Here is a 27,813-nt window from a genome sequence, read left to right as displayed (position 1 = left end):
GGGGGGGATGGGGGACCCACAAGCTCACTTGGAGATCGGGGCACCCTTTCAAAGTGGTGGCATGATCTGAGTTCAGCCCCCAGTGCTAAAAAACATTCTAAGTGTGGACTAAACCGGTGAGAAACTCCCACACCAGGCAGAATGACACGCGGGGGGTCTCCCGGACCACTGGAGAGCACTAGGTGGCTCCCTGGCCCTCCCCCGGAATGTGGGCACATTGGCACTGCCAAGGTGCCCGGATGGCACTGCTAAGCTGGCAAGAGCACTGCATGGGTGGCAGGGCAAGGGTGCCCGAGTGCCAGGGTGTCACTGCCAAGGGTCAGGGGCCAAGGGGGGCCATGCCCATGAAATGAGGGTGGAGGGGGGTTTGAAGGGTCGGAGAGTGCAGGGCAGGTAAATAGGGGCCTCTGGGAGGTTGGAGGGGTGATGGGTAGGGGTCCTGTAAGGGTGGGGGATGCTGTAAGGGAGCTTAGAGGTGCCTGAAGAGAGGGGAACCCCAGGGACCCCATAGTCGTGTCCCTGTGTGTGTCCATGTGTGTGGAGGGTGACATTGCCCATGGGTAGGGGGGGGATGGGGGACCCACAAGCTCACTTGGAGATCGGGGCACCCTTTCAAAATGGTGGCATGATCTGAGTTCAGCCCCCAGTGCTAAAAAATATTCTAAGTGTGGACTAAACCGGTGAGAAACTCCCCTAGGTTCAAAAAAGTGACTTGAGTGTCATTGAATAACGGTAGGAAACTCCCTGAAAAACTCGCCACAAATGAACTTAGAAATGTTTCCGGAGAATTGCGCCCTTTAAGTCAACATTATATGCTTATTCACGGCATGTCGCTGCTTTGTGTGCTGTTGGTTGTTAACTGTGTGCAAAAACTGCTTTAACGTGATGTTGCCCTGTGCGCTTCCCCGGGACCCCATCTTCCAGTCTTCTTTGATTGTGCATTATTTAGCTCCTGCGGATGATGGTGCAGTCACTTATGGACACAATCTCTGGTGTCTGTGTAAGCAGAGCACTTGTTCATGTTGTCAGAGTTGTCTTGTTAACATAGAGTACGTGTGGTAATGCACACTTTCTTTATTCCGTTTTTTTCCATTTAGTTCCATCAACTTATGTTGACTTGCGCTCCATTCTGTATTTGGGAGATAGATGCCTCTTGATTTCTTGTGTAACACAATCATATTATGAATCATTTGAATCTCATTACCCAGTAAGTAATGAGCTACTGAAAATAATTTGGCTTTCAAATCTTTTAAACATCTTGCGTTATTGGACCTTGTGATGTCAATAGATTGTTGTTGACTTATTCTTGATTTATGATAGCAGCAATGTTATTGATTTTAACGGTCTATCCAGTTGGACTATGGGAAATGGAACCTCATTTGTGAAGATGCATCTCTCCCTTTGAAAGGAGCTCTATGCTTTTCATCAAAGTGTTTAAACCGTTGAGGGTTAGCTCTTCCAAAGTCAAAATACTGTGGATGCTGGAAATCTGAAATAAGAACAGGAAATTAATGTTTCAGGTTGTGATCGTTGTTCAGAAGGGTCAACTGCTATTGGTGTGCCCTGGTACATGTATCACATACTGTTGGTATGGAGATGCAGCAAGTGATTAGGACGGCAAATGGCATATTGGCATTTATTGCAAGGGGAATAGAATATAAAAGTTGGGATGTTTTACTGCAGCTAGGTGTAGCTGAGACTACACCTGGGCTACTGGCTTTCCAGTTTTGGTCTCCTTATTTGAAAAAATATACAATTTGTGTAAGAAGCAATTCAGCGAAGGTTCACTCCACTTATACCGGCAATGAAGGTTTTATCTTGTGAAGAGAGGCAAACACATTGGGATTTAAGAGAATGAGAGGTGATTTCATTGACACACATATGATCTTGAGGAGTCTTGGCAAGGTGGATACTGGGAGGACGTTTGCCCTAATGGGAGAGATTAGAACAAGAGGACAGGGTTTAAGAATAAGAGATCTCCCTATTGAGATGTAGATGAGATTTTTTTATCTCTCAGGGACGTTAGTCTGTGGAATTCTCTTTCCCGGAAAACACTGGAGGCTGGGTCATCGAGTTTATTGAAGGCCCAGTTAGATGGATAGACCAAGGAAGTCGAGCGTTATGGGAAGAAGAGGGGAAATTGGACTTGAGACCTCAACCAGATCAGAGACGAGGCTGCGCCACCATTTGATAAGATCGAAGGGCCGAATGGCATACTGCTGCTCTTAAGTCCTATATATTTCTATGACTAATATGTCTAACACTGTCGCTGGGTCAAAATCCTGGAACTCCCTCCCTTAACAGCATGGTGGGTGTACCTACGCTACATGGACTGTAGCGGTTCAAGAAGCTGAGCTCACCACTACCTTCTCGGGGGCAATTAGGGATGGGCAATAAATGCTGGCTAGCAAGGGAAGCCCACATCCCGTAAAAAATGAATTTAAAAAAATGTCTGAACATTTATGTACCATGTCCATTCTAATTGCACCAATATGCATTGCTGCAAAGAGCAAATATGTATTTTTCTTTCTGGCTAAACAGAAACTAGTTTGCATGTGAATAGGTGTAAAAGAAAGATCAAGAACTTGAAGTCCTTGGTGTCATAATGTACTTGGAGCTGAGCTTCCGATCATTTATCTGTGCCAACACCAAGGCTGCCTATTTCCACCTCTGCAACATTGTTCCATATATCATCCCATCTGCTAAACCGCTCATCCATGCCTTCATTACTACTCAGCTCGTACCAATACAGTCCTGGCCAGCCTTCTAAACTTGAAGTCATCCTAAATGCTGCCTCTATCCTAACTTGCAACAAATCTTCTCTGGCCATCAACCATGTGTTTGCTGTCCTACATTTGGCTCCTGGGTTAGCAGAATCTTGCTCTTCAGAATTCGCAGCCTTGTCGTCAAATCTTTCCTTGACGAGTGGCCATGTATTCAGCTGCCTAGCTCTGTTGGTACTGTCCACCTTGCTGGACAGCTTGTAGCCTCTATTGGCTGTATGGCAGCTAATGCTAAATTATTCCTCTCCCCTCCCAGTTGAAGTCCACGCCCCCTTGTACTTCGGTCCTTCGGCCCTCCAAGCCTGCGCCGATCCAGATCCTCTATCTAAAACTGTCGCCTATTTTCTAAGGATCTGTATCCCTCTGCTCCCTGCCCATTCATGTATCTGTCTAGATACATCTTAAATGATGCTATCGTGCACGCCTCTACCACCTCCGCCGGCAATGCATTCCAGGCACCCACCACCCTCTGCGTAAAGAACTTTCCACGCATATCTCCCTTAAATTTTTCCCCTCTCACCTTGAACTTGTGACCCCTAGTAATTGAGTCCTCCACTCTGGGGGAAAAAGCTTCTTGCTATCCACCCTGTCTATACCTCTCATGATTTTGTAGACCTCAATGAGTACCCCCTCAATCTCCGTCTTTCTAATGAAAATAATCCTAATCTACTCAACCTCTTTTCATAGCTAGCACCCTCCATACCAGGCAACATCCTGGTGAACCTCCTCTGCACCTTCTCCAAAGCATCCACATCCTTTTGGTAATGTGGCGACCAGAACTGTACGCAGTATTCCAAATGTGGCCGAACCAAAGTCTTATACAACTGTAACATGACCTGCCAACTCTTGTACTCAATACCCCGTCCGATGAAGGAAAGCATGCCTTATGCCTTCTTGACCACTATCGACCTGCGCAGCCACCTTCAGGGTACAATGGACCTGAACACCCAGATCTCTCTGTACATCAATTTTCGCCAGGGCTTTTTCATTTACCATATAGTTCGCTCTTGAATTGGATCTTCCAAAATGCATCACCTCGCATTTGCCCGGATTGAACTCCATCTGCCATTTCTCCGCCCAACTCTCCAATCTATCTATATTCTGCTGTATTCTCTGACAGTCCCCTTCACTATCTGCAATGCCACCAATCTTAGTGTCATCTGCAAACTTGCTAATCAGATCACCTATACCTTCCTCCAGATCATTTATGTATATCCTTTTCATTTACCGTTTAGTTCGCTCTTGAGGCATTTCACATTTTGAGAATGAGAGCAATGTGCCTCTTCCTTTCAATCTTGGTGAAGAATTTCCCTCCATCAGTCTCTTGACCTCTGCCAGGGGAAATGGTACACTGATCAGGGAAAAAACGTACAGATCACACTTCCGAGCATTTTCACTCGTGTTTTCTGAGGTTTGAAACCTCCCATCTGCATTTTATCCATTGGAAGTCACTTGTTGCTAAAAATGGCGTGATCTGAATTATTAACATTATTGTCCTGTTCATACCTCTTCTTGACTTGTGAATTCTGTAGGTTTCCCCTCATCTGCTGCTTCAGTGAGCAACTCTGTTGCTGGACACAGTGTGAAGGTTGGCTCACCTGAGGCACACTAATTGGCATAGCTAATATAGTGGGTTTTTGTGGTCAATGGGCATAAGCTGTTTGTCTCTAAATTCACCGGATCTCCAGCAAAAAGATGGTCATTGCAGAAAATCTCTCTTATTGACCTCTTTGTGGAGGGTGATTATAGCATAGTAATCCGAAAGCCCGGGCTAATCCTCTGGGGTCATGGATTCAAATCCCACAATGGCATCTGGTGGAATTTAAATTCCGTTAATAAATGTGGAATTGAAAGCTAGTCTCAGTGATGGTGACCATTGTCGTAAAAACCCATCGGGTTCACTGACGTCTGTGATGAATTTAGGAATTTCAAAAAGATATTGTATTATAGGTGTTTGGTGCAGTAAGGGTTAGAAGCCTGGGTTAGTGTGTGATGAGTGCTGCAGTAGAGTATTTAAAAACGCTGGTTTGCCAAACGGCTAGATTTTTGGAGCCAGAGGTGTAATTAAAGCATCCTGAAAAGTTTGGGCTAATAGGATTTTTATTTATATTAAGAGGGTTCTCTGTGGAGTAGTCAATCAGAAGACATTGTTTTCAGCTTAGCAAGGTGAGATAATGTAGTTAATGGGATGAGGCAGGGGTTGAAGCAGTCGGGTGTTGATGTTTAGTTTTAGTTTGTGCCTGGTAAGTGAGCTGAGAAGTTTCTGAAGAAATAAGCCAGAGATTCTGAGATTCTGCACTTTTCTGACAGGGGGGCAGGTCTCTTTCTTTCAAGCAGTCTCAAAAGATCTCTCTTTCTCAAAGTGGAGTATTCAAAACATATCTGTACAGCAAGTGCTGACTGTATTTAAAAGTGGATTGGGACCGGAGATGGTTTTGTTGTTTAAGTGGGAATAAAGATAGCAGTTAAGGGTCATTATGTCACTGTATTGATTAGCATAGTTTAAGGGGTGATTGTGAACCATTTTCTTCTGTGATGTTAAAGATGTACTATTACTGTGTTAGGAATAACATTTGTTATCATATATCTTATCCTTATGTTGTGTGAAATCACTCCTGGGGCAAGGTATCCTTTCCTCACAGTCTTACAAAATTAAAATAAAATATTGGGGTTTCTGTCCCGTATCTTAGCCACTGTTGGGGACTTGTCTGGGGTCCTAATATGCCATATAGGGAAGGAAATCTGGCCTACATGTGACTCCGGACCTACAATAATGTGGTTGACTTTTAACTACCCTCTGAAATGTTCAGTTCAAGGGCAATTAGGGATGGGCAACAAATGCATGCTTTGCCAGCGACACCCACATCGCACGAAAGATTAAAGAAAATAAAGTTAAATGGAGTTTTATGTAAAATGCCCTCCATTCCTGGAGAGGGAGGATGGTGAATTGGGGTCTCTGCCTCTGTTGCCAATTTATATAAGGCTCTTCTAAGGAGCTGACTTGTCTCTGCTTTATACGTGGCACTGAAATCAAACACATCTCCTGCTTCTCTGTGATGAAGCACCAACTGGGTCACCCTGTACTGCTTCCTTGTTGCGTTTCTCTAGTCATTGTACCCTTTACCCTCAATCGCTTTCTTTTGTAGCAGGGATGCTTTCATTCCCTGATCATCCCTTTCGTCATCCTGCGAAGGTGTAGCTAAATATTTCAATACAACGCTCTTATTCACAAAAATTGCTAATATTAAATTGCTTTGGACAGCAAAATGCCCTGCCCTTTATCCAACAATATTTGGACCACTTGCAACAGCCTAACTGGTTCTTTGCTGATTACCTGTCTGATCACAGCAAGAACCTGCTCCAATCACGTGTTCTCATCACCTCACTACCCCAAAACATTGAAAAGAGGGCCGGGTATGTTGGGGGAGCTGGAAGAATCGTGTCTGTTGATGCAAGAAAGTCATTGACCCTGCAGGCAAACTCTGCCCGCTGAAACAAAATTGAAAGGAAAGGAGAAATTCAGCAAGGGTGGAGAGGGGAAAAAAACAGAAGGAGAAAGAGAGAGGTAAAGGAGGGAAGAGGGGGAAATTCCATATTATAAAATACCGTATCTCAATATTGGGGCGTCCCAAATTCACTTCTATCCAACTAAATAATTTAGAAGTGTAGTCACTCATTATGCAGGCAAACGCGATGAGCATCTGATGCACAGCAAGATCCCATAAATAATAAAACAATTTAATCATGGAAAATCTCTGATTTGTTGGTGTTGTTGAAGGGCAAAATGTTGGTCAGGGGTACAAGCTGGCCATCTTTGAATGCTGACATGGTATTTTTGATACCAAGCAGCTGCACTATCAAGAAGCAAACAAGAGTGGGATGTTAGAGGAGAAAGACAACGTACCAGAATGGTTGGTTCAGGAAGTTCGAGACGGGTCACTTCAAAGTGATGTATTCTGAATGGCTTTGCTGAGATTGGGACAGGGCCAGCACCCGAAGCGAACCCCTCTGCCTTTCACCCCCCCCCCCCCCCAATATTAACTGTGAAAATGAGTATTGTGCATCAATAATCGTCTTTATTGTCACAAGTAGGCTTACATTGAAAAGCTCCTAGTCGCCACATTCCGACGCCTGTTCGGGTACACTGAGGAAGAATTCAGAATGTCCAATTCACCTAACAGCACGTCTTTCGGGACTTGAGGGAGGAAACCTGAGCACCCGGAGGAAACCCACGCAGACACAGGGAGAACGTGCAGACTCCGCACAGACCGAAGCCGGGAATGGAACCTGGGACCCTGGAGCGGTGAAGCAACTGTGCTAATTATGGATTTATTCAGCTGAGAAAGGAGCACTGTATGATGCTGATTGTGCAATCTCATTGTTCTACACTTCTCATGGGAGATGTACTGGATGAAATGCTCATGATAATGTTTATGGTTCCTGCAGCAGTAACGAGACAACTTCATGCGCAATTTATTCCATGAATAATCATTGCAATAGAGTGCGCTAGGTTAAATTACTCTCTTTGATATTAATTACTGGTTTGCAATTTTGGAATAGTCATGCAGATGTACAAATGTGTAACAGAATGAAGGGTATCTGAAATTTTGAGGAAGACCTCGATGCAAATACATGGAAATGTCAGTATATCAGAGAAAAAAATTAGAATGGAAAGAAAGATAGAATTTAAAAAGTGCCTTTGGTGTCGTCAATCTCAAAGAATTCCCACAGATTATTTTTGAAAGGCAGTCACAGTTATGCAGATAGATGTGACAGTCAGTCAGAGCTCAAAAACGTTTACCCTAAATAGCAATGACATAAATGATACTTAATGTGTTTTGACAGTGTTGGGAGACACGAGGTGAACTGCTGCTCTTCCTTGCGGACTGTTTGTAGGGTCACATCTTTTCCTCCCCCCAGCAGGCAGATCGAGCCTTGATTAAAGGTGCAGCATTCCCTCCAGTACTGCATTGAAATGACTGCCTCAATTCATGTGCCCTAGAATGGGTCTTGAATCCACAAGCAGGGGAGCCAATAGCGTAGTGGTATTGTCACCATGAAACCGTTGTTGATTGTTGTAAAAACCCATCTGTCCTATAGGGAAGGAATCTGCCATCCTTACCTGGTCTGGCTTACATGTGACTCCAGACGCACACCAATGTGGTTGACTCTTAAATGCCCTCTGAAAGTTCAGGAACAATTGCCCACATTCAATGAACAAACATATAAAAATAACACATTTGACTCATTGGCGAGTGTGCAATTTGAAGACAAACTGACTTGGCGACAATGCTGAAATATATCTCATATTCAAGGCTGTTTCAAATGCATGCTGTTTTGTGGACTTTAAAATATAAACTAATTGGATGAACGTCCATTGCCATTGGTAACGATCACAATCTGCTGTTGCCGTAGATGTATACATATAGATTTACATGTACTTGCAACACAGACTTTCCCAAAATTTCAGCTATTCTTCATTCTGTTTATACAACAGTTTTACAGATTGGTATATCTACCTGACCATTCCAAATCTGCAAACCAGTAACTAACATCAAAGACTATGATGTGGAGATGCCGGCATTGGACTGGGGCGGGCACAGTAAGAAGTCTTACAATACCAGGTTAAATTCCAACAGGTTTCTTTGGAATCACTAGCTTTCGGAGTGTAGCTCCTTCATCAGATGAGACTTATCTGATGAAGGAGCTATACTCCGAAAGTTAGCGATTTCAAAGAAACCCGTTGGACTTTAACCTGGCATTGTAAGACTTCTTACTGTAACATCAAAGGAAGTAATGTTTTTCAGCAAGGGTTCCTTCTGTCTTCAATAGGCGTGTTCTTAAGTTTTCCAAGCTAGCATTGATGAAAAACTGTGAAAGACTTGCAAAAGACAAAGCTTCCCTCAAGCTGACTGTGAAGAGAGGGACATTTGGCTCAAGTTTGGTTTGGCCATGCAAAAGTACCATAGACCTTCCCCATTGAAACATCCAATTAGTTCTCAAAAGCCTGTTGTGTTTTGCCTTCTGTTGCTCTATCTGGAAGTCCAAACTTTTGTGTTGATTCCTCTGTAATGATGTCAGTCCTGAATTTGACATTTCTTTGGTTTGACCCACTTTTTCCCTTGTCCTATTGACGCAACTTGCTTCAATTTCCGACATTTTCATCATCTGTGCCATTAACCATCTGTTACATCTCAAAACTTACATCTTGGGTGTCTCCTTCCAAAATCTGAAATGGTCACATTTATCATATTTTTTCTCATCAGTCCGACTTCAGACACAATGGCCTTGTCGCTCATCGCTGTTTCAGTTGTTTTGAGTCACTCGTCCAATATAAAGCTTACTAAAGTGTACGAAACCCATGAACTGATGGACTAATTATTCTGCAGAAATAAAACATTGCCCAGAAGGGAAAGCTGCTAGACCATCAGTAGGTCTTGTTACCTTTTGTGTAAAGATTATTTTTAAATTAGTTTACGGGATGTGGGCGTCACTGGTTCGGCCAGCATTTATTGTCCATCTCTAGATGTCCTTCAGGAGGTGGTGGTGAGTTGCCTTCTTGAACCGCTGCAGTCCTTGGGGTGTAGGTCCACCCACTATGCTGTTAGGGAGGCAGCTCCAGGATGTTGCCCCAGCGACAATGTAGGAATGACGATATATTTCCAAGTCGGGCGGTGAGTAACTTGGAGGAGAACCTCCAGGTGGGGGTGGGGTTCCCAGGTATCTGCTGCTCTTGTCCTTCTACATGGGAGTGGTCATGGGTTTGGACGGTGCTCTGAGGAAGCTTGGTGAGTCACTGCAGTGCATCAGTAAGTCATTTTGTCCAATACTTAGCATTAATTTTCAGCTATCTCCTTTCCGCATACACCACACCAGAACGTTTTCCCACATACCCAGCAACAATTTTTTTCAAATCGGAGATGCTCTGTTTAGTTTGGACTTCATCGCGTCGGGGAGTAAATCTCCGTTGGATTGGAACTCCTGGCAAAATCCGGCCACATTGCAGCCCCAGTAACTTTTGGCTTGCTATGAAAGCCAGTTATACAGAGTGGGCCTGGTCAGACAAGTCTTGGATAAGAAGGTGCTGATAGACTGAATGCGCACAGGTTCCAGTCCTGGGATGGTTTCATAACATTAACACAGATATGTATATTTTAGGACAGGACGAGGTCATTCGGCCTTCTTTGCCTGCACTTATTTTGAGCTCCATTTGTGAGCTGATTATACACGCACACATGGACACACACACACACACACACGTGTGCATACACACATTTTCCCATTCCCTGTTAGGTTCATTAGATGCCAGTACAATTGTGCAATAATTCTAGCGTTACTCATCACTTGAGGCAAAATGTACCAGATTCTGAGAGATCGTTGTATGAATAAGCTTCCTGCACACTTCCCTTTAGACTTGAATCGTAATTTATTTCAGCTCCATGATTCCGCGCGCGGGGGGGGGGGGGGTGTGGGATAGACTGACAGTAGAGCCATACTCAGATAAACTAGTAAAAATGGTAAATTCGCCATAATCCCAGATGACCGTGGGTTGCTTTCCCCTTTGAAGGAGAGAGCTGACTGGGGGTGATTTAAGGTGAGGATCGCCACACCTTAGGCGAGGTGCAAGTTGAGAAGGCGGGGCCTCCATGGATAACCTCAGCCAGTACGGGAATTTAACCCGCATTGTTGGCCTCGTTCTGCATAACAAACTAGCTCCCAGCCAACTTAGCTATAGTCATGTACACTGCATGTCCGTCAACACCGCCATCTTCAAAACGAGGCTAATTATTAAAACAAGTTATCAACAACTCGATGTTCCAAACAGCTGTTTATTACAGATAAACGAACAGCAGGATATTGGACCGAGTTTGTAAAAGGAAACGGAGCCATAGTTGCTGCCTTTTTCTTCCATTTAAGATGCAAATTGGATAGAGATTTTCAAGGGGCAGCAGTTTTAAACTTCAGGAGGTACAGTCTTTGTTAGTGAAAGCTTTCTGATACCTGTTTAATGCCTGGAACCGACATGCACTTTGTTTACTGATCACACTCTTAATCTTGTAAAGCAGACTAAACCCCCTTGGAAGCTGAATATTTTCAAGCTCATATTCACATGTTTTAGTGCAATAATATCATCAGCTCTTTTCAATCAATGGACAAGATTTAGAGAATTGAGTTAAAACCAATTAGGTCAAGTGTTCCCATGTTTAGTAGATAACAGCAATACACTAGATTCCATTTAAAAGTTATTTGTTGCCATGGGTAATACTACCAACAAGCTAGGGCTAATTGCTATGCTGATGTATAATCCTTGCACTCATTTACTATGTTGAGAGTTTGGACTTTTAAGTCAACCAGTTTATTGCCCAACAGTTGCACAGCAAAAAGATGGGTGTTGCAGAAAAGCCCCCTTACTGACCAACTTTATTTGAATGGAATTGTTTTAAAGTTGTTTGCAGTCTCAATAAGAGTTCTGGAGTTTTGTGCGGTTGAACATCAACTGTTTATTGTTAACATACTAGTGTACCCAGATCTCCGAGGTATTGTCCTGTCTGGGTGCTATCTTCATGCTGACCTCTCTCAGACTTTCTCTGATCGGAGTCTGCCATTGTGTACCTCTGCACCAAAATGTGGGCAGGAATGTTTCTGCAGTTCCACATTAACCCTTACTAACCCGAACAGCCTTGTACGACATCTTCCCCCAAATCCTTACTCAAATCTGTTTATAATATACTTCCATGTTAACCCTTCACCCCCAAATCTCTAACTTTACAAATTCAGATGGTCTGGAGGCTTTCCGACCCGTGCAGATCGCATTCTCTTCCTATTGGGACAAGTGGCGGTCTCATTTGCTTCGGGCTAACTTTGTTGGTTCGGAGTTGAAATTGGCATACTTGGTGTTCCAAATACTTGGGTTTCAAGATCTGGGTCACTTCTGGCGCTGGTTAATGTTCTTATCTTCTCTGTTGACCATCGTCTTCTTTGACCGGTTGCCATCGGCTTATCCCATTCCTTCATTCATTGAATAGACTCTGGTTTTCATTTTCCACCATATGCTTCCTGCAAGTTGAGGTTTCAAAAAATGGTTTTACAATGTTCGTCAAATATTTGGTTACTCTCAAATTTTCTGGTTCTTTTTCAAGCCGACTATTCTTTAAATTCAGCTCAGGAACGACAATGTGAGTTCCGTTGTCTTTGTTTCAAAGATTTCTGTGGAAACTTTATGCAGGCTTAACAACATTCTTTTTTTTGTTGGTGGGATGTGGGCGTCGCACTTATTGCCCGTCCCTAATTGCCTTTGAGGGGGCAGTTAAGGGTCAACTGCATTTCTGTGGGTCTGGAGTCACATATAGGCCAGACCAGGTAAGGACAGCAGATTCCCTTCCCTAAAGGACATTAGGGAACCAGATGGGCTTTTCAGACGATCAATCATTAGACTCTTACATTCCAGATTTTTATTGAATTCTAATTTCACCACCTAGTTCCTCGATCTTCAGCGTAGGATTTACATTTCCTCATCTCATTTCTGTCTTTTTGTTCCCTTTCTATAGCCAAGCTTTGTCTTTACCCTTCATTTTGGTTTCACGATTAGCCAGCTCTGTCTCCGCCAAAGTCTTAACTTCTTTCAGTTCTGTAAATGTGCTACTCGTAGCTTGGAAAGCTATGTGGCTTTTCCTTTCAATGCCTCCTCTTTTCCATTGAGCTGTTCCTTCAGCCTAACAATATTCATGTTCATCTCTTTTAATTGGATATGCTGCAAAAGTGGCCAAGAACTCTCTTTACTGGCTGTCAAATTTGAACTGCAAGTTTTCTCCATTGTATTGCTCCTGTACACTACCTTTATTTTTCCCTTTTCTTCCTGCAGTTTGACATCTGCATACTTCCTCATCAATTTTTCCATGCGCTCATCCTTTTCACACACAGCATCAGCAAACTTGCTTTCCATTTCTTCTTGTGTAATCTTTGGAAATGTAATGTTTTTTCATGTTTCCTTCCAAATGTCCAACCGTTTTCTTCAGCTCTGCTGTTTCCTTCTTGTGCCTGTGGTTTCCTCCTGGAATATTGAACATTACTGCGTCTTCTGTGCCAATTGGCTCTTCAGTTCTTTCAGAGTGGCATTCAATTTATTTTGCTTCCCATCGTAATTACCTCCCATCTGGAGGTAAATACTGAATCTGTACATGATTCTGATTTTTGCGCATTGCATTCTACTCCACAGTTAACCATGCTGATTTATTTCAAAGTCTCCCTGTACCTCTGTGGCATCTCAGAAATATGTTTGGTCAGACCTTGAACAGTTTGGTTCGTTGAAGACTTAGTTTATTAAGCATTTTCAAAGGTATGTACTCAGCTTGAATCTTGTTTCAATCCTGTGGAATTGGTTCATATTCCTTTTCCAGGTTTTGTTGCCTTAACTTTCCTTCATTCACAACCGGCTGCTCATTCGGCAATGCCACTTGCTGTTGCAGTTTGGGTCCTGTTGGCATTTTCAAAAAAGCCTTTTGGCTGCTTCTCAGCTTCTTCTTTCCTCTGCACTAAACTCTTTGGCTCTGTTTATTGTGCTGACATGGTGTGCGACCGCCTGAGTTCTGCTTGGGCATTTTTAGCCTTGCCCTGGTTTCCCCTTACCCTTTTGGTTCTTCAATAGGGTCGTTCTATACCTTTTATTTTAAAGCATGTGTTCACCACAACTTGGAGGTTAAAATACTTGTCAAAGGCTTTTAATACCTCACCAAATGTTACCATAGAATCCCTGCAGTGCAGAAGGGGGACATTCGGCCCATCGAGTCTGCATTGACCCTCTGAAAGTGCACCGCACCTAGGCCCACTTCCCAGTCAGGAAGTGAGTTACTCAGCACAGGATTCCTAGCCTCTGACCTGACTTTTATAGTCTCGGTATTTATATAGCCAGTCCAGTTCAGTTTCTAGTCAATGGTAATTCCCATAATGTTGATAGTTTGGGATTCAGCGATGGTAATGCTATTGAATGTCAAGAGGCAAACGGCTAGATTCTCTCTTGTTGGTGATGGTAATTGCCTGGAAGTTGTGTATCACAAATGTTACTTGTCAGCTGAAGCCTGGATATTGTCCAGGCCTTGCTGCATTGGAACATGGACTGCTTCATTATCCGAGAAGTCGCGAATGGTGCCGAACATTGTGCAGGCATTAGCAAACATCCCCACTTCTGAAACCGTTTAAAGTAGCTATTTTGGCCAGCTTCTCTGAACTTGGCAAATGGATTTGAAGGCAATTTTTAACTTTTTTTATTTTCATGCTCCACCTCCTGTTGCAAATCTTTTCTCTTTCATTGAAGCTCCGCCGCCACGCCTGGCAAGTTATGCTACAGTTGTATAGAACCTTGGTAAAGTCATACTTGGAATATTGCGCACAATTCTGGTCGCCATACTACCAGAAGGTGTGGAGGCTTTAGAGAGGATGCAGAAGAGGTTTACCAGGATGTTGCTATATGGAGAGGCTGTATAGACTCGGACTGTTTTCATTAGAATGATGGAGGTTGAGGGGCGACGATAGACGTCTACAAGATTATGAGGGGCATGGATAGAGTGCATGAGCAGGCACACTTTCCCAGGGTGGAGGGGTCAGTCATTAGGGGGCATAGGTTTAAGGTCCTTGGGGCAAAGTTTAGAGGAGATGTGCAAGGCAGGTTTTTTTACACAGAGGGTGGTGAGTGCCTGGAACGTGGTGCCAAGGGAGATTGTGGAAGCAGATACTTTCACGGCTTTCAAAAGGCATCTCAACAAATCCATGGATAGGATGGGTATAGAGGGATATGGCACTATGAAGTGCTGAGGATTTTGACCAAGGGTGATATCATGACTGGTACAGGTTGGAGGGCCAAAGGGCCTGTTTCTGTGCTTTATTATTCTTTGTTCTCTCAAACCTTTGTTCAATTTCCCTAATATTCTCCAACGTGACTCGGCATCAGAATTTTATTTGGTAACGTTCCTGTAATCCAGTGTCATAACAACCCAAACACCCTTACATTGCAGATATTTTAATGTAAAATCTACCCATATTCCTAGAGAGGGGATCAGGAATCAGCTGGTGGATTGAGGTTTCTTCCTCTATTTGAAGGTACATCCTTGCCTACATACTCAGAATCTTACCAAGTATTGTATAGAATCTACAACAAAGAAACAGGCTGCCCCTTCTTAAATGTTGCGAGAGCTTCTGAATCAACTACCCTTTCAGGCAGTGAGTTCCAGACTCCCACCACCCTCTGGGTGAAAAGGTTGCTCCTCCAGTCCCCTCTTAGCCTTCTACCTCTTTAAATCTATTCCTCCTAGTTATTGAACCCACTACTAATGGAAAAAGTGCCTTCCTATCTCCCGACTATGCCCCTCATAATCTTATGCACCACTATTGGGTTCCCTCTCAACCTTCGTTGTTCCAAGGAAAACAGCCTCAGCCTATCCAATCTTTCCTCACGTCCCAGATGCTCCAGCCCAGGCGGCATCCTGGCAAATTTCCTCTACACCCTCTCCAGTGCAATCATGCACTTCCAATAATGTGGTGACCAGAACTGCAATCAATACTTCAGTTGTGGTCTAACCAGCATTTTATACAGTTCCAGCATAACCCTCTGCTTTTGCCTTTATTAGCCAAGGCATAGAATCCCATATGCTGCTTTAGCCAACTTGTCTACCTGTCCTGTCACCTTCAGGGATCTGTGAATATACACTCCAAGGTCTCTCTGATCCTCAATACTTTCCAGGGTCCTACCATCCATGATGTAATACTTTGCCTTATTGGCTCTCCCCTTGTGCACTACCTCACATGTTTCCAGGTTGAATTCCATTTGCCACTGCTCTGCACACCTGACCAGTCCATTCATATCCTCCTGCATTCTATGGGTAGCCTTTTCACTATTTACCACTCTACCAGTTTTCGTGTCATCCACAAACTTGATCATACCACGTGCATTTAAGTCCAAATCATTAATGTGAACCACAAATAGCAAGGGCCCCATCACTGAGCCCAATGGAATCCCACTGGAAACATACGCCAATTTTGAATCCCTCATCGAAATTCATCACCCTATCTTTGTATTCCTTTCTTCGTTCAGGCAGCTGTTTCTGCAAATAGTGTATGACTGTCGATCAGCTGAACTGTGATAAATTGTTTCCTAAAATACCAACACTTGAGTTCTCCACTCCCATTTAAATGCATTTATCCTTGGGCTTCCTGGCGACACTGGGTTTTCACTGGTACTGGCTGCACTTTGTGGGGTAAGGCCCTTTCAGAGTGTCCTGCAAGGTTAACCAAGAATTGGAGTGAATGCTTCAACTTCCTTCCTTCACAGTGCTGGCATGCTGAGTGTGGAAGCTGGGAGAAAAGAGAATTTAAATTATGAGAGGGAAAAATGGCAAGTATGCAGTAGATCATATTTTCTATAAATAAATATTTTAAAAGTGGACATCATTCACTAAACACCCAATCAGCACACAGCTTCTGTAAGGATGCAGTATTTATCCTGCAGTGATTCCGGGTGAGAGACACTCAGTCCCTCATCTTAATGGGGAATGTTGACGCAACCCACGTGTTGCTGTACGAGCTGAACCTTTGACGCAGCCAGACCCTTGTTCAGTTGATACCGTCAGGCAGGTGGTAATGTGGAAACAAGTGGGGTCAGGACATGGATTGAGATGTTAGCTGGGTGGCTGATGGGATCTTAAAAGCCATCATTTCAGAGTTGTGTTTCAATGGTCTGTCATGTTTGCTTTGCGAATTTACTCAGTGATAGACACGGGCTGAAAAAGGGTGCAAATAAGAGGTCATAAAAGTGAGGTCATCGTTGTTTCATATCCTGCTTATGTTTACAAGGAAAGCCTGATGAATTTTCGTTATGATTTTGGGGGATTCTGACCTCGGGTGACAGTCTCTGTGGAGTTTGCACTTTCTCCCTGTGTCTGCCTGGGTTTCCTCCGGATGCTCCGGTTTCCTCCCATCATCCAAAAGATGTGTAGGTTAGATTAAGGGGTTATTGGGATAGTTTATTCAGAGTGGGCTTGTTTGGGGTGCTCTTTCAGGGGGTCGGTGCAGACTCAATGGGCTGAATGGTCTCCTTCTGCACTGTAGGGAATCTATGATTCTATGAGTAGCTAATTCGACATTGTGTTTAAACTAAATAATTAGGTCATGGGATTTGGGTGGAATAAAGATGATGTATTAATGGGAGGAGCCAGGGCTGAAGCAATCAATTTTGAATTTAGTCAGATTTCGCTGGGAGCTGAACAGCTTCTGCAAAAGGCTGTCAGGTTAAGCAGTAGTCGAACATAGAGAAGAATCTGCAGGCTGTTTCCTACAGGATATCTCTCTCTCTTCCCTCCAAGCAGTCTTTCAAAGGAATTCTTTGTCTAGTGGTTGACGAGTAATCCTGTGTTTGTTAACTTTATTTTAAAGTGGATTTTGCTTGATTGGAGATAAAGAAGGTAGATGTTCGGAGTTGGTGTTTCATTTTATTGTTGAGCATTATTTAACTGGTAATTGCAAGCTGTTGTGTTGTGCTTCTTCATGTAGCATAAGCTGCTTCCTTGATGTATGCTTTGACAAAGGAAGGCCCAGACTTTGTAATGAGTTCAATATATTTATTGAACTATTAACACAGTTCTCAAATGAGTTTGACTCTCCTCATCTAACTGTAGTAACTCAATCTATCTTTACCAGCCTGCTCTAAGCCACGTGCTGGGTGTGATACTGCTGATCAACCCTGATGTACTCTTTAGATGTCTGTCTGTGGAAAGAGACAGAGCATGTGTGCCCTGTCCTTTTATATGGGTTGTGAAGTGCCCCCTTGTGGTAATGCCACCTCTGGGTGTCCTTACTGCTCATTGGCTGTGTCCTATTCTAAGTATTCATTAGCTGCATGTTTGCATATCATGACATCTCCGGTGCTCCCTCTAGTGTTTACTTAGTTGTAGTGTATTTACATTAGCCCCTTGTGTATACAGTGATGCATATCACCACATCCCCTCTTTTTTTCGTGTTACATATTTTCTGTACTTGTTGAAAGAAAATTGAACAAAATAGGTAGATAAGTGATGACATTTACAAGTCATGATGACAGTGATGATTATACAATACCAAATAATATTTATGAGTCCAAAGTTCATGAATTTATATGGTCGAGTTGCTTTCTCGTTTTGTTATTGAAGTGTCGATGTTGATGTCATTTTCTTGTGAACGCCGTCAGTGTCCCTGTGCTTAAGGAACCAAGAAGTCATCAGGAGGTGAAATGGTCAAATCACTTCATTGTCTGATTTGGACTCTCTTTTTTTTTTTCGATGCTTATGGTCGCGATTCTTGATGCCATCTTTCCTGTCTGACCTGGACTGGTGACTGTGTTTGCGGTATTGATGCCGTATGTCAGCTGCCTTGAAAGCTGGTCTGCTTGTTTGTAGCGTAGCAAACGTGAATTTGTAAGATGCGTTATCATGCCATGGTATGTCTGCACACTTGCCATTATCTTGAGCTGTGCTGTCATAGTGTCCTGCATTTGTAGAGTTGTACCATGTCGTACCAGTCGTTGTTCCAGTGTTGTTGGTTTTGTCGTGCTTGTTGTTGACGTTGGTGCCTTTGGTACGCTTCCTGTTGTTGTCTTTGTAGGTTTTGTTGTTCTGCTTGTTGCGCTCAATGACCATTCAGAGTGGAGAATTTGAGTCCTTCACAAAGTTACTTGTGTTGGTGTCCTTTGTGGCATCTGCTGTTTCATTGAGTGTTTCGTCTTTGATTCCTCGGTGCTCCCCGTCTGGAGTCATGGCCGGTTCACTTGAATCATCTTTGATTTGTTGATGCTCCCCGTCTGGAGTCATTTCTGGTTCACCTGAAACATCTTTGGTTTCTTGATGCTCCTCGTCTGGAGTCAAAATGTTCAAAATTTCATTTCCTTGTGGAGAGGCTCGAGTGGATGAGGTTTCAATTGACGTGGCCGCACTGGACTCAGGAGTAGTTTCACTTGGATTGTCGAGTGCCTCTGTGCATACGAGCTGAGATCTGTTGGTCTCGCTGTGATGGTCCACATCCTGTATGGGAATTGTGATCCCTTCATCACTTGTCTCACATACAGTGGGTAGACCTGCAGTGTCTTCTTGTTGGTTAGATGAGCTGTGTAGACTGTCAGAGTCTTCTTCAAGTGGCTCAAGTAATCTGGGTAGACTGTCATAGTCTTTCTGTTGTTCGCGTGAGCGTGGCAGACTTGCATCGTCTGCTGCTGGTTTCTCAGATAAGGTGGGTAGACCTTCATGGTCTTGTTCATGCATGGAATGCGCTTTGGAGTCTTGCGTTGCTCCCATTGTGGAGTCTGTCAACGAGCTCGCTGTGGAGGCTTGTATCGCTCTCTCTGGGGAGTCTGGCATCGTTCCCTGTGTGGAGTCGTGCAGTGGTCTCGCTGGGGAGTCGATCTGTGCTCTCTCAACGGAGTCGTGTAGTGGTCTCGCTGTGGAGTCTTTCATCGCTCTCTGTGCGGAGTCGGGGACTCTTCGTGGTGCGTGGACCACTCTCTGTATGGAGTCGGGGACTCTTCGTGGTGCGTGAACCACTCTCTGTATGGAGTCGGGGACTCTTCGTGGTGCGTGAACCACTCTCTGTGTGGAGTTGGGGACTCTTCGTGGTGCGTTGACCACTCTCTGTATGGAGTCGGGGACTCTTCGTGGTGCGTGGACCACTCTGCGTGGTGCGTGGACCACTGGTGTGGCGTCAGGCCGCTCTCTGTGGGCTTGTATCGCTCTCTGTCTCTTGCCGTCAGGTCGCAGCAGAATCCTGTACGCATGGGTCGGGATGTCATCTATGCTGGGCTGAGGATCCTCCAATCCGAAGAACTCATCCATGTTTGTGTAGGATGCTTCAACATACAAATCATCTCTTTTTGTTTCGGATTTGTGATTGTGCTCGCTGTGTCCAAGTACGAAATCATCGTCTGAGTAGTAGTCTTCAGTGAACAAATCATCTTTTTTTGTGGCTGATTTGTCATTGCACTCGCTATGTCCAATGATGAAATCAGCTTCTGAGTAGTATTCTTCAAGGACCAAATCATCTCTTTGGGCGGTGCTAACTGCTTGTTTCAGGGTTCTGCGGCGGTTATTTTCAACTACTGGTAGAAGTTCAGGCATTGTTCTGTCTTTCGAGGTGAAAGAATTGTGTTTTATGGTTTTAAAACGCTTCTTCTTAATTTTTGGACATTTTCCCTTTAAGTGGGCGTGGTCCGGGGCCTCTGACGCATGACTCTTGTGACGTCATGTGTAGGACTCAATTGCGCATGCGCAAATGGACTTTCCTTTACTGTGCGCTCTTTTTGCAACTGCGCAGGCACGGCATCTCGCGCATGCGCAAAACATTGTTTTGCCGGTTCGCATCTTCCCGGGAACTGCACATGTGCAGGCTGGGCCAGCTGGATACGCGCAAGGTGGCTGTAAATCAAAAATGTTGTTTGCTTCTGTTGCATCCCTACCTCTGCCTCGTGGTGAGTATAGGCGCCGTTTTACCGATTTCTTTTGTGTTTACCTCGCAGTAGTTTTCAAACTTATTCAGGACTGTCTGGAAGTCTTTTTTGTCCTGCCCTTTGGAGTATTTGAAGGACTTGCAGATCTCTGTTGCATGCTCACCCGCAATGGTGAGTAGAAGAGCTATCTTTTTAGCATCGGCCACGCCGTTTAGGTAAAGCTGAAATCTCTGCTTGAATGCACGCCAGTTGGCACTAAGATTGCCATGGTACCCGAGTTGCTGATGAATCGGAATCTCGATCATCTTGCCTGGGTGCTGTTGCTGGTTGTCACAGATCTTGCTGAGTTGAGCTAAATAGATGTAACAGGCACTCCTGTTACCATGTTGTGTTATGGTTCCTCGTGTAGCATAAGCTGCGTCCTTGATGTATGCTTTGACAAAGGAAGGTCTCGACTTTGTAATGAGTTCAATATGTTTATTGAACTATTAACACAGTTCTTAAATGAGTTCGACTCTCCTGCTAATCTAACTGTAGTAAGTCTGCTCTAAGCCACGTGCTGGGTGTGATGCTTCTGATCAACCCTGATGTATTCTCTAGATGTCGGTCTGTAGAAAGAGACAGAGCATGTGTGCCCTGTCCTTTTATATGGGTTGTGATGTGCCCCCTTGTGGTAAAGCCACCTCTGGGTGGCCTGACTGCTCACTGGTTGTTCCTATTCTAAGTGTTCATTAGCTGTATGTTTGCATATCATGACATCTCCGTTTACTTAGTTGTAGTGTATTTACATTAACCCCTTGTGTCTATACAGTAATGCATATCACCACACAAGCCATATTATTTGTGCTGTTAAAGATAGTTTAAATCTGTGATAATAAAATGTGTTTAGTCGGGCAGTATGGTCGGCACGGGCTTGGAGGGCCGAAGGGCCTGTTCCTGTGCTGCACATTTCTTTGTTCTTGTCGTTCTTTAATGCACCATATCCCAATTTCTGTGTGGAATCACCCCTGGAGCGAAGTATCCTTTCCTCTCAGCTTTAAAAATGTTACAAAATTGGGGTTTCTGTTACGCGTCCTTGCAATTGTTGGGGTTTGGTCTGGGATCCTAATATTATTAATACCAGATTTACAATTCTTCAAAGGAGAAGGAATCTTCTTGAAGATTGAACCAAATCCATTTCGTTAAAGAATTTTCTTTTGTCACAATTGCAATTGTCAAGATTTCGCACAGTTGCAGCTGTAATACTGCGTACAGTCTGTTTCTTATCAAACTGCTTCGAATTGGGAAATAAATCTTTGTTTCTGGATATCACTATGAGCTATTATTACAGGAAATCTTTTGTAGATATTTCGATATGTATTTTGGGGAATTGCAAAAGAAATGACTGGCCAAATGGCTAACCTAGTTCCTGAAAATATTTATACATTTGTTGTCCTGTTTTGTGCTATAATGATATCACCAGAGAGTTCTCAGGAACTCTAATCGGGTTCCTTTTGCAGAGATGGTCCTAAAAGAATGTCCCCAAGTAATTCCCCCATCTGCTCCCCAGCTGTTCAGTCAGGCTGAATTGAAAGATGTTCACCCGTGGTGCTCTCTTTGATCTTGAGTGGCAATTCACATTCCGGTCTCCTCTGCACCATCCACCCTTTTCATTATACCATTGATGGCAGAGACTTCAGTGACCTTGGGACTACTCTCTAGAAGTCCCTTCCTAGTTCTCAAACTTATGAGAGGCATAGAAAGAGTGGATAGTCAGTGGCTTTTTCCAAGGGTGCAAGTGTCAATTACAAGGGGGCAAAGGTTCCAGGCGAGAGGGGGAAAGTTTAAGGGAGATTGGGGTAAGTTTTCCATCCAGAGAGTGGTGGGTTCCCGGAACACGCTGCCAGAGGATGTGGTGGAAGCAGGCACATCAGCAACATTTAAGAGGCATCTGGATGTGTACATGAATTGGGAGGAAATAAAGGACTATGAAATGACTAAGGATAGAAGGCTTTCTTTTAGTTAGGGCATCATGATCGGCACGGGCCTGTAGGGCCGAAGGGCTTGTTCCTGTGCTGTACCTTTCTTTGTTCTTTGAACTCTCCTCTTCAAAACCCTTGTGTGTGTTTTCAGTCATCTGTCATCTCATAGATTTAATAGAATTTACAGTGCAGAAGGAGGCCATTTGGCCCATCGAGTCTTCACCAGCTCTTGGAAAGAGCACCCTACCCAAGGTCAACACCTCCACCCTATCCCCATAACCCAGTAACCCCACCCAACACGAAGGATAATTTTGGACACTAAGGGTAATTTTATCATGGCCAATCCACCTAACCTGCACATCTTTGGATTGTGGGAGGAAACCGGAGCACCCGGAGGAAACCCACGCACACACAGGGAGGATGTGCAGACTCCGCACAGACAGTGACTCAAGCCGGAATCGAACCTGGGACCCTGGAGCTGTGAAGCAATTGTGCTATCCACAATGCTACCGTGCTGCCCACTTCTGCTTTCACTTTTCGCAGATACAAATGCAGTACGAAGATTAGCGACCCCCGCTGGTTTTGAACTTTCTTTTGCTATCCTGGAGAACCAGGATTCGCACTCTGAAAGGATGTCCCACATCAGCGAACCAAAGACACGCTGACCATCCATAAGATACAGCCTGCCTAATTGGAATTTTAAAATTCTATTGTGTATCTATCGCACGTCCTATGTTTTTCATGTATGGAATGATCTGTCTGGACTGTACGCAGAACAATACTTTTCTCTCTACCTCGGTACACGTGACAATAAATCCAAATCCAAATGAGCAATTTCTCCTCTTGATCCGGAAAGCTGTAACTCTTTTGAAAAAAAATACAAACTGTATGTAGCATTTCCATTTTAACAACCTCTACTCTCACAGTCAATCAGCATCTTGTATATATGGTTGTTTTAAATTTTAAATTTTTGCATATAGCCTGCTGAACACAAGCCAAAATGCTCTCTTATCCGCAATATTCGAGTTCTGCGCTACCAAGCGACTGATATTGTTCTGCCTTGACTCATTGGATAACACCAGGAGAGAAAATAGCGCTGTCTAAGTTCTGTGTTGGTTTCTTCCAAAAAATGTCACTAATTGTTCAGCAGAAAATGAAGGTTGTGGTTTTTCTGCCCCTGTTGTTTTTTTTTGGGAGAAGGCAGATCATTGCGCTGTGCTAACTGATTATCGAGTGTACAACAATTTATGATCTGTGTTTCAGAGATGAGCGGAATCAATCTATCATTGTAAGTGGAGAATCTGGAGCCGGGAAGACTGTTTCGGCTAAATACGCCATGCGATACTTCGCGACGGTCAGTGGTTCTGCCAGCGAGACTAATGTGGAAGAGAAGGTTCTGGCCTCCAACCCCATCATGGAGGTGAGATTTGATGCTCGAAAGGCAATTTAATTAATTGGCTCTTTATCCAGTGGTTAAATCCGAAAGATATTGCAACATTTCAAGGATCGTCAAGATGGTGAACTTTGTGAAAATATTAACCAAACAGCCTCTGTGTTAGACTGAAATTGCAGCTCTGTTTAAACATGACCTATGTGATTGAATGAACTGATCCAACTCACTCTGGTTTGCATTGCCAAAGAGGTGAAAGGTTCCCTTGAACTTACTTTATAGGATTTAATGTAAACTCAAAATATACAGTTTGTGCTGTTGTGTGGATTGTAGCCTGAGTGAATTGGACAAGTCAACATATAGACTCTTGAAATAACAACTTACCACCTAGAAAGAGCAAAGACTCTTCATAACTTGGCTAGATCCAATCATTAGTGAGGTGGAGGGGTCAAATGTTCTTTTAACTGTCCGTATGATTCCTGATTCTCTTTTGGAAATCTTCGTTCATCCAAATCCAGATGTCATAGATCTTTATTCATAGAATTTACAGTGCAGAAGGAGGCCATTCGGCCCATTGAGTCGGCACCGACCCTTCGAAAGACCACCCTACCTAGGCCAAATCTGCCGCCCTATTCCTGTAACCCACCCCTAAGGGGCACTTTAGCATGGTCAATCCACCTAACTTGCACATCCTTGGATTGTGGAAGGAAACCCCACGCAGACACGGAGAGGATGTGCAGACTCCACACAGACAGTAATCCGAGGTCAGAATCGAACCCTGTGAGACCGCAGCGCTAGCCACCGTGCCGTCCGATGTCAGTTGACTTCTCTCGCCTTGGCTAGTCTGAACTGTCAGGAACAGTTCCTGCTGACACAATACCGGAGAGGCGACATTAGCAGCAATATTATATTGTTCACTGACTCTGTTATTAATAGAGCAAATGGGCTGGCTGTGATCTGTTGAACCTGATGACTTTGACTGTTGTTTTTGAAGAGAATTCCCCTGGACACTTTTCAAAAGTCTGATCATATGAAAGCTTTGAGACGCTCCAGAAAATCTCTGGGATGGCAAATCCTTTGATCCTCTGAAAGGGGCAAATCACATTGACATTCCAATAGTGAGCATACATGCTCGAAGGTAGCTACACAGCTCTGCTCACTCCAGTGTATTTTAACTGTTTCCTTGATAGAATAGCTGATTACCGGACTCTAATTGGATTTTTAAAATGGCAAAACAGGAAGTTTGCATTTGATAAAGATCAGAGTAGTTATCCCTGGAAATGATTAAATTCGTCCTGAGGTGCTGACAGCAAAACACGTGCCAACGAGGGAGGAAAGTGACCCGAGTGTCAAAGTAACTACAGCTGCTGGGTTACTGGTGACTGAGATCAGTGAAAGAGATTGGGAGCCTTTTCAGAGCGTAGGAGTGAAATTAATCCTCCCTCGCGAGTAATTAATACCTGTAACTTCTCCAGGAATTGAACAGTCAAGTTTCTTTAACTGACTACAGTTGTGAAAGTTAGCTTGATGTACAAGTTGGGAGAATTGCAATGTGGAACTAGTTGAGTTTATTACTCATGCACCCACCTCAGCTGGAACTTGCATTGAAGGGTGTGTACACCATGATGAAACATGTGCACCCGTGCACTTTGAGTTGTATGACTTTTCAGCTGTTTATGCAATGATCATAACATTCACTGTCTATTAGAACAGGGCATACATACTGTGGGCTGGTCCAGGCTGTTGCCCTCTTGAATTGGAACTGCAGGCTGCCATTATGAATTTTCATTATTGAAAGTTTCCTTTTGAAAGTTGCCCATACTGAGCCTGGAAAAACGTCCCTTGCGAACCACTTTATAAGAATTGACAAACTACAAACGCTAACCGTCTTCCCCTTGGATATAGACCAGCTGCGGTGCACTAAAGGGGAATAGCTGAAGAAAATGAAATGGAGTTTTTCCTATTTTACTGACGGATTGTTTGTCCCTTTTTTTTCTCTTTGTTCTGTTTGCTTGTTAGTTGACCCCAGTCTTGTGACGGAATGGTAGCTGGTAAGACGGAGGTTTGCAGATGGTGTCCATAGACTGGTTTGCATTGTTATGAGTGATTTTATTTTTTTTAAAGTCTTGTCTGAAGCTGAAAGTTATTTATATTCCCTTGGGCAGAAGTGAAAATTGAAGCGAGAGGGCAGTTTGTGAGCGTACAGCTTTGGAAGCATTACATTTCATTCACAACAGAGAAAATGACAGTCAGAGCTCTCCTTTCCGTTGCTGCCAGCTTCAGTATGGCAGCGTCTACATCAACAGAAACTCTCTCGTAGGAAGAGCTGATGGTTATGAAGACCACTGGAGGATAGAGCGAACGTTTATTAAGATTTGAGTGCCCCTTGTGATAGAAAAGGTGATATAAGGAACTGACAAATTTAAATTTACACTTGGAAATCATGCTTGTTCCCCAACAACGCTCTTGGATTTGACAAATGATTTTCAAAAATGAGTTATAAATTGTTTATTCTCTACCCAAAGTCTTTACATTTAAAAAATAAATAAATCCCACTATACAATTCAAAGCCAGGGAAGATTAACGTTTGCTTGAAGCAATATCTTTGGCATCTCATTCAGTCTTGGGTATGGATCCAGAAGTTTAATCCTGGGATTGTGCTGAGATTGCTGATTATGGTCAGTGTTGTGTTGTGTGCATTACAATTCTGCTCAATGCCTCTGGACAAGGGTGGGGGAGCACCAAGCTGATTACTCTCCCTGCTGAAAGGTGCATGCAAGGACAGGACTCGACTTGCACATGAAAGCTCGTCAATGCTCTGCCAGTTCACAGATCAAGAGTGATGCACTGCATGGTGCTGTGCCAGGATTTGGATTGGTACCATGTGGGTAATTCCCAATCCTGCTGGGGATGCACAGCAGTAGCAGGCACTGTCTCTGGGGGAGTGGTAAGAAACTAGAGAATGCTTCTGTTTACCTTGAGTGGAGTTGGCAGAAGACTGTGCGTCTGTCTAGGAAATGGCACGCAAAGAGGGAGGGACAGAGAATTCCATATTTTTTTTAAGCACATTGCTAAATGAAGGCAGATGAATGATTGTAATGCATATGCGGTTTCATGGACTCCTGTTTGCTTCTCTTACTGAATCTATTAAATTGGTTTCTCGTTACCCAATTAAGCCCATTTGGACTGTGCATTCTAATATCAATAAGGAACTATTCCCTCATCAAGCTGCAACCTTTTCCCTGGTGAAAGTGTGTATATATTTGTAGTTCTCATAGCAACCATGGATGTGGGCTGGCTGAGACTTTCAGTGTGTACCAGTTGTGCTGAGTTATCGGCAGTTCTGTGCTGCACGTCATAGCCATTTGCAATTGGGCACAGAATGATCCAACTTCATACCATTTGGGAAACGAGTAACTGACAGACCTTTCCTCCTATCTTCTGTACTTGACTTGAGCCGAGTTCAGGAAGTGAAATGACAACGTGCTAATGCTGTGCTCTCAAACTCATTTATTTTACCAGCTGCTTTTATATTAGATCAATAATGTTTTGTACATAATATTGTCTGTTTTAAGAGCTTAATTTGCAAATGTTTAATTATTTTTAGTGGTTTATTTTGGGTCTCTACAGACTAAACTGCACATAAAATTTATGTCAAGGGCCAAACTCTTCTGTAGAACTGGCAAGTTCTGTTCTGATTGATTCCCAATTCTGCCAAGAGAATTTTCTTCCAGTTGGACACTTCTGTGCAGACTTGGCCAGTCCTGTAAATGTGGCATGGCTAAGCTTGCCATTGAGCGCTGGTTAAACAATCTTTTTATGGTGCAGCGTAGAAACCTTTTTCTCTCTTTGCTTGGCAGTCAATTGGAAATGCAAAGACCACCAGAAATGATAATAGCAGTCGATTTGGGAAATACATTGAAATTGGGTTTGACAAACGATATCGCATCATAGGAGCGAACATGAGAACCTACCTGTTGGAAAAATCGAGAGTCGTCTTTCAGGTAAGTACGACCCCGTTGCCTGCCCCTAGGATCTTCAAAATGATGTAGATAGTTTTCACAACATGTGCACTGTGTGATAGCTTCTATTAATTGTTAGAGGTAGTTATCATCACATATATGTGGAGCTTTGATGGGGGTTTGGAACCACTAGGCAGGGTGATTTGGATAGAATATAGAATGAAAGACACCACCTATTTAAAATGCGTTGAGTGTCACTAGC

General features: G+C 43.6%; 1 protein-coding gene across 9 annotated transcripts in view; it reads left to right on the top strand.

Annotated features, from left to right (window-relative positions):
* Positions 1–27,813, top strand: part of myo5aa (myosin VAa) — a 275,595-nt gene that overhangs the window by 110,412 nt on the left and 137,370 nt on the right. For all 9 annotated transcript variants that reach the window (XM_072470649.1, XM_072470653.1, XM_072470657.1 and 6 more), the window contains 2 exons: positions 23,463–23,619; positions 27,450–27,593. In XM_072470649.1, the coding sequence (XP_072326750.1) occupies positions 23,463–23,619; positions 27,450–27,593 (301 nt within the window). The remainder of the gene's footprint in view (positions 1–23,462; positions 23,620–27,449; positions 27,594–27,813) is intronic.

This window comes from Scyliorhinus torazame, chromosome 12 (assembly GCF_047496885.1).
Source record: "Scyliorhinus torazame isolate Kashiwa2021f chromosome 12, sScyTor2.1, whole genome shotgun sequence".
Lineage (NCBI taxonomy): Eukaryota > Metazoa > Chordata > Chondrichthyes > Carcharhiniformes > Scyliorhinidae > Scyliorhinus > Scyliorhinus torazame.
This window is presented reverse-complemented; position numbering and strand designations above follow the sequence as displayed.